The sequence below is a fragment of the Limulus polyphemus genome, unplaced genomic scaffold (assembly GCF_000517525.1).
Source record: "Limulus polyphemus unplaced genomic scaffold, Limulus_polyphemus-2.1.2 Scaffold865, whole genome shotgun sequence".
Classification (NCBI taxonomy): Eukaryota; Metazoa; Arthropoda; class Merostomata; order Xiphosura; family Limulidae; genus Limulus; species Limulus polyphemus.
The window spans coordinates 299,004-306,548 of NW_013666475.1; the positions used below are offsets into that span (position 1 = coordinate 299,004).

A 7,545-nucleotide genomic window follows, 5' to 3' on the forward strand; every position below is an offset into this window, starting at 1 on the left:
GGACTTCCTTTTAGATTGTTATCAATATTTTTAAATACAATAATTCTTTTTATGTTGTGTTTTAGTTATAGTAACTTTGCTATTGTGCTGATATTATATTTTTTCCTTTATTAACTGAATTTATTTTTACTCGTAGGTTTAAGTATAATTTGACAAGTTCCTTAAATTACCAACATTGCCTTGCAAAATTTTAAGCTTGTGAAATTAAAAGACCAAAAAAACATTGACTAATTCCTGTCAGGAATCAGTCATAAGCTAGCATACATATAGATGGGTATTATGTGAGGCAATAAGGCTAGCCTAAGGCTATAATTTTAATACGATCATTATCAATGCTCTTTTTTAATTGGTTTTCAGCCAAATACTATTTTATCAAAATCCAGAGCAGACTCCAGTGGGCAAACATCTGTCTAAAGGTTTTTCTTCATTTAATTCCATGAGGTGAAAATTTCAAAGACATTTTGGTAGATTTTTACAGGACATCTGTTTGGTTAATCTTGGTTATAGTGTTTATTCTTGGCTATAGTAACACGTCAGATAATACCCACAGTTATCATGTGCACATTTTTTAAAATCTGAAATGATTTCATTATATATCCAAAAATCCTGTCCAAGAATCTTTTGAGTTTGTTATTTTTCATTTTAAATAAATAAAAGCTCTTAAATTTGACATAAAAAGTGAAAACTTTCTACTTTAGTTGCAGTGCTGTCTACATCTTTCACAGGTTTTGCTAATAAATGAATTTTTAAAGAAACATGGTAAGAAAAAACCATCAAACAGAAATTTAATCTTTTCATATAACAGTTTATGCTTTGCAAAATAGAAACTCTTTGTTTTTACATTACATTTAATACTGCAAGGCTTTGAAACTATCTGATCAATTTACTTAAAATTCATGATTTGTTTTTTTAACTTAAGATTGGTTTCTTCAAGATAAGAAAATCTAACTGAGATTACACTTAACTAATAAGTGTTTTCTTTTCTGTATCATAAAAATGCATACCAAAATAGAAATATAAAAAAAGTAATATAATGTATCATAATATATTAATTTACAATATTAATCAAAATACTATAATCCCAATGTTTTCAGATATTAACTGGAAATATAGAAGGAAAAAAAAAGAGATTATATATGTGACATTTGTGGCTCATCCTGACACCATAAAAACAGAAAAGACCGTGACAGAATCAAAAAAGATATGAGGTTCATATTTTAGATTCTTGCATGTAATTATTTAAAATTTGTGTTTCTAACTGGGTGAAACTGTAGAAGCTTGTTATTAAAGTTAGAAATTTCTGATGTTGAGAATTTGGAGCTCAGATGTGTCACGTAACATAGAAAAATGAAGATAGAAAATTTTTCTATTATTTATTTTTGAAATTGAGAAGTTACAAACTATGTTTCATGCCCTGTTTACTGACATACACTGACAATAAAGTTGTTTAATTAAATTTTGAATGTAACACTGTAAAAAAGGTCATGACACATGCAAAAGAGCCAGGCCCAGTGGACAACAATGAAGGTGGTTATACCTTGTAATTGAAACATTATTTTCAAAGTATAAGCCTCTTACTAGGTAACTATATCCCAGGAAAAACATTTAATATAAATAAACTGTAGGTAACAGCACTTAACACCTCCTGATTACTATTTTAGAATTACTTTTGAGTTACATTGCATTTTATTTTCTTTATATACAAGCAATTCATTCATGTTTTAAGAAAATATAGAAAAGCAAAATATCTCTGAAAAATTACTTGCTATACATTCTTTAAATCCTCTTTAAATATAGTGTCACTGTGGTGAGTAAAATACAAATAAAAACACACATATATTAACACAGTTCACCACTATAAGAAGCTTAGTCTTTTTTTTTGGTTTACACTTGTACAGGGCTACTGATGTGAGGTGGAATTCCCCAAGACTGGTATAACTCAGTAACAAGTTGTGACTCAAATAACAGAATTGGTTTCATATTCATCTTTAGTAACTTTGAACAAGTTTATTAAAAAGAAACTTAAAAACACAGAAGTCACACATTTTAATAAAAGACCTACCACAATCCAACCAAGTACAAACAAGTTTAATCATTAAAAATATACAAATACCAAATAGTTAAAAGGTTTACCTTATTTAACCAATCCCCTTGTGATGGTGTATCAGGAAGTCCTAATAAATGAAGTAAATAAAACACATTCAAACTTTTAGATATAAATAACTGCAAACTCAAAAACATAATTTTAGTGATTAACTAACATTTAGCTGTGGGGTCACGGATAGACATTATTGCTAGTAATGAATAGATAAGAAATGCATCTGGACTAGTTGCTGACATAACACACTAGTCCAATAGGGCTAATGGCTTAGCACTGAGTGTCTAAAATGCTTTTAATTTTTTGATATATTCACACATTTCACTTTTTCCTTTTTTTACAGCAAAATTGTAACATTAATTCCTTAAGTTCAACATGCTTAAACTGTTTATTTCCGACAAAAGAAAAGGAAGTAAATTACGAGTCAATCAAAAATTCTTTATCTGTGGATCAACATCAGTACATTGCTCAAATATTGAAATTGAAAAATTAGAGTTTTGAAAAAAAATAATTGGTAATTTAAGACTTAATAGGAAGTTATTTTCTTTCTCTGTGGAGTGACATTGGCAAACTGCTCAGTTTGTTGTTTCAAAAACTCTGCAGTCACAGTACAATACCAAATCTATGTATGCAAGTTATCCACTATATGTACATTCACTTACAATATTTAGACTTTGAACATTTTAATGGTTTTATAGGTATAATTGTAGTGACAAATCTTGCAAAAAATACAATGTATGTATATATTTTTATAAAATGTTGCTTCTTTGACCAACTATTCAAAGACACATCATAAGAGTCTATCAACAGTGGTCACTAACTGCTGGAGTCTGACAAATGGAAAAGATGATTGAACAGGCTTTTATACCAACTGCTGGAGTTGGACAAAGGAAAAAGATAATTGAACAAGCTTTTACACTAACTGCTGGAGTTGGACAAAGGAACAAGATGATTGAACAAGCTTTTACACTAACTGCTGGAGTTGGACAAAGGAACAAGATAATTGAACAGGCTTTTACACCAATTGCTGGAGTCTGATAGAGGGAAAAGATAATTGAATAGGTTTTGACACCAACTGCTGGAGTATGACAAAGAGAAAAGATGATTGAACTGGTCTCGACACCAACTACTGGAGTCTGACAAAGGAAAAAAAGATGACTTAACAGGCTTTTACACCTACTGCTGGAGTCTGTCAAATGAAAAAGATGATTTGACAATCTACTACCTCAACTGCTAGGACTTGACTATGGGAAAAAATGAAAAAAATATACTTGCAAGGTGCATAAAATGTCAAAATGTGTTTCAGTTGACTGATTCCTTTTCTTGTTGTTGAAACTGGACAGTTTCCAATTGTATCATATAAAGAATATTACAAAAACTGCCATAGATCTGTCTGAAAACTGCCTTTAATCCAAACATAAATGTACTGCTTCAGAGGTACTTACAAAAAAAAAAATGTAATTTGTGGACAATGAACAAATACTCTTCCTTAATGGATGTACCTTATCATGCCTCTTTCAAAGATGGAGAAATCCTTACATTTATCTATGTAAACTCAAGTAATCACTTGATATATCACATGATTAATTGATTCTGTATATGTAAACAGTATTTTATTGGTATGTACAAAGTGAGAATCCTCATATGATATATTAGATTGAAACATCATGTGTTTTGCAAAATTTCTTATCAATTTTGTTTTGACATTTTTGTAAAAACTTCAGGTACCTGAAATTATTTATGTAAATATGTCATTTTGTTTCTTGTTTATATATATAAACTTAATTTACCAAAACAAAAAAAAGTGTCTGTACTTTAGTATACAATATAAGTCAACAAGTATTTAGAAAAAACATTTACCATCCTTCATCAACGTCCAGTTATGATCAAGCTGGTGCTCTGCCTGCAGATAATACCTCCCATCTGTCCATAATGCTGCTGCCTCTTCTGTCACAACTGCAACTCCTGTAAGAATGTGTGGAATAAAAAGTCTTTTACTTTATTAATTTAGAAAAATATTCAGTAAATTGTAGCGTTACAAAGAATATTACTACACATAACAGCTTTTCGATAAAAACGTAAAGTGACAACTACTTATGCACAAAAAACAAACACAGAAATGTGCCAGTTAACTGACAGGCCATCATACACAATTATTGATTAATCAGAACAGTTTAGTAATTAAGTAAAGATAACAATCTTTGGTAACTGGTTTTCCTAACAACTAGTATATATGCACCTCCAACATCCCAAAGAATATTTGATAATTAAGTACCTATTTTGTTTAATTTGTTGTGGACACTGTTGTGTAGTAGTATTTATGTGGTGAGTTGAATGAGTAAGTAGAATTGCAGATGATACAATTTTTATGCTTTAGTTTCAATTTTCATTACTTAATCATCAGAAGGTCGTTAATTCTCAAAATAATTTGCAAATACAGAATACTATCTGAAATACACAAAAGTCAACATTCAAATTTACCCAGAAATCAACCCATTTGTTGAAGAACTCTACAATCATGGCAGTGAAATTATGGAAAATTACTATTACATTGCCTCATTAATCTAAAAAATAATTTAAGAGAAAAAAACCTTACTTTTATTTAATGGTCCATAACTAGCATGCATTGTACACGCCTACAATTGTTGATTGAAATGTACATTATTTCATTAGCTAATGTTTTAAAGTTTCATTATTTTTGCAAATAAAAATTCTAAAAAGCTCATTTGCTCATCTTTATCCATTTTCAAAGTGATCAGAGCTAATTATCATCTATTAATAAGGACTGTAGCCAATAATCCTTTAGTTGTTGATTAACTGACATGCTATTTACAATACTTTAAACAAATCTCTAAAAATGTAATTACTGGAATTCTACAAACCTTGATAAACTGCAAAGTGGCAATTTATAAAATTATTAACTTTTAGTTTTCATAATTTGCAATTTGAAAGAAAGTTACAAAACTTCTTAATTTGTCCAGAAAATAACTATCAACAGTGTACAAGACTTCTGCTCCTAAATCATGTGGCTATAGAGTATTATGTTTTGCTTTCCCTTAATTTTTAAAGTTAAAAAAATTCTACAAATTAAAAATAAAATACATAATTCAAAACAGACTAAATACTATATAACAACAAACTGTGTTACAAATTTCCAGTCATTAACTGTTTGGTAGATGTGTTACATTACTCTATCAAGACAATCAATATCTACAATATTAGTACAATAATGTCTATGAAAATTAAAAGTCTAAATGGAATGCAAGGTTAATTTCTAGTCCAGCATGTGAAAATATAATATTGATCTTTATTTATGATAAATTAACTGTGAAAAAATATGTATTTAAATGATTTATCAAACAATCCATAAAGGATTGTTTGTTTGTTGTTAAGCATAAAGCTGTAAAGTTGGTTATTTGTGCTGGGCCCACCACAGGAACTGAACCCCCAAATCTTAACATTATAAGCTCAGCTTACCAATAAGCCACCAAAGGTTCCCCCCCATAAAGACAATGCCTACTTGATGTTTGGTATGCAGTTGGATCTACCTACCTGAACTGCCTGTGAAGCCAGAGACAAATACTCTTCTTTGATCACAGGGTGCTATATATTCACTCTAAATAAATAAATAAGTAAATTGAATGAGCCACAAACTAAATGAGAATCAAGACTCAATGAAGTTAAATTAAATTCCTATTAAATTTTTAAATATTATAAAAAATGATGCATCACACACAATATCTGAAGGTATGCTATCTCAGTCAAACATTGATATATCTTAAAAAAAATCACTATGAATAAACATCTTTGTGATGACAGTGAACCTAGTCATTCCTCTTGAAGAGGAAAGGAAGTAAAAGAATTAAACCTTTGTCAATGCAAATTCTGAATAACTTGCACTTCTCTGAATGTAAAGCTTACCTCAGTTTAAATCATGGTATATGTAAATTAGGTTAAATAGAAAAGACCTTAAGTTTTGGTTCTGGATTGTTATAAATTATCATAATTAACATTTCCTGCATCCACAAACCATGGAACAGATATCAGAGTTTTTCTTTGGTAACTGACAGATAAAGTAGAATCATCTTCATTATTTATTTCACCACCAGAAAATACAATGGTGATCCCAGCTTCTTGTACAACTTACAGATAGTTGTAACTGAAACATTTTTCTTTAAGCTTTCTTTCTAAACAGACTAACTTAATTCTTCTTAAATTAATGCATACCATGTTTGATACTTCACAATAGAAGGTGAATAAACAAAGGATAGTGAAAAACATTAGGTGCTAATCAAATTGGTAGCCAGTAGTTAACTCTTTCAGCACGAGCTCTGTTCCAGGGACAGACCTCGTAATCATTTTGTGCTTGTTTCAAACTTTTAAATTAGGAAGCGAACGTTAACAAAATTTGGCAAATTATCAGTAAACATTACAATGCTTTCATATACAAAATATAATTTTTTTTTATATAAAGTCTTAAGGTTTGTAAAGCAATGTTTTTCTCATGTCTATTTTTTCTTTTCACATGTTACCTATTTATCATGCAAAGTAATATTCATTTTAAGATTAAAAATACTTTTATACATCAGAAAATTTTGAAATTTCACATGCAAAATCTTTATAATGTTGAGATAGTTATCAAATGTTTCTTAAGAAAAAAGTTAATATTTTATCTGTTATTTTCAGTAATTAATCTATGTACGGGTTCGGTAAATTTGACCGATCTCACAATCACCATCAAAAATTAGGAAATAAATATAAATTATGCCTCTTTCATTCTAGAATGAACACAAATTATAAAACGAAAACATAAATGTTTATACTAAATAGCTTAAATCTCATAACATTATATATTTATAAATATTTATTATACTGACCTTTCAGCTATGCCTGACTAACAATACAGAAGTTACAATGATGTAGCTCATGTGCAGTCATGTTACTGTATCAAATAACATAAAACTGACCTTTGGTCTATACAAAGTAACTTGTCTTGGCTGTGTTTTAGTCGACTAGTATTTTGTAAAATACAGTCACATTTCAATTATTATACATTATATATGTATACAGATTATTGCTATTTTGAAATAAGTTCTTAAAGTTATTTTTTCTAAAACATAGAACAGTAAATGAAGAAGTAAAGCAAACAATTATCTCTTCTAGTTACGACCTTTGTACTCGGTTGCTGCCTGAAGTAGGTTGCTAAGCCTATAAAAATTTTGCACATGGAGGATATGAATCAAAATATTTTTTTTAGATTTTATATATATATATACACACACACACACTAAAAAATCATAAATTACTATATCAATACCATAGAATTCCACTATAATTTATCAACCTTAGTAACTAAGCTGTAAAAAAAATGAAATTTCAAGCAGACTAAAGACATAACCAACCTCATTGAAATCTTGGTTGAAGAGAAAGAAGTGGCACTAGGTACA

General features: G+C 29.1%; 1 protein-coding gene across 1 annotated transcript in view; it reads right to left on the bottom strand.

Annotated features, from left to right (window-relative positions):
- LOC106460930 (xaa-Pro aminopeptidase 1-like) overlaps positions 1 to 7,545 on the bottom strand; it is a 60,781-nt gene that overhangs the window by 51,086 nt on the left and 2,150 nt on the right. Inside the window, exons 2-4 of the mRNA XM_013920686.2 lie at positions 5,651 to 5,714; positions 3,959 to 4,063; positions 2,134 to 2,174 (exon numbers count right to left, since the gene is read on the bottom strand). Coding sequence (XP_013776140.1) covers positions 2,134 to 2,174; positions 3,959 to 4,063; positions 5,651 to 5,714 — 210 coding nt within the window. The remainder of the gene's footprint in view (positions 1 to 2,133; positions 2,175 to 3,958; positions 4,064 to 5,650; positions 5,715 to 7,545) is intronic.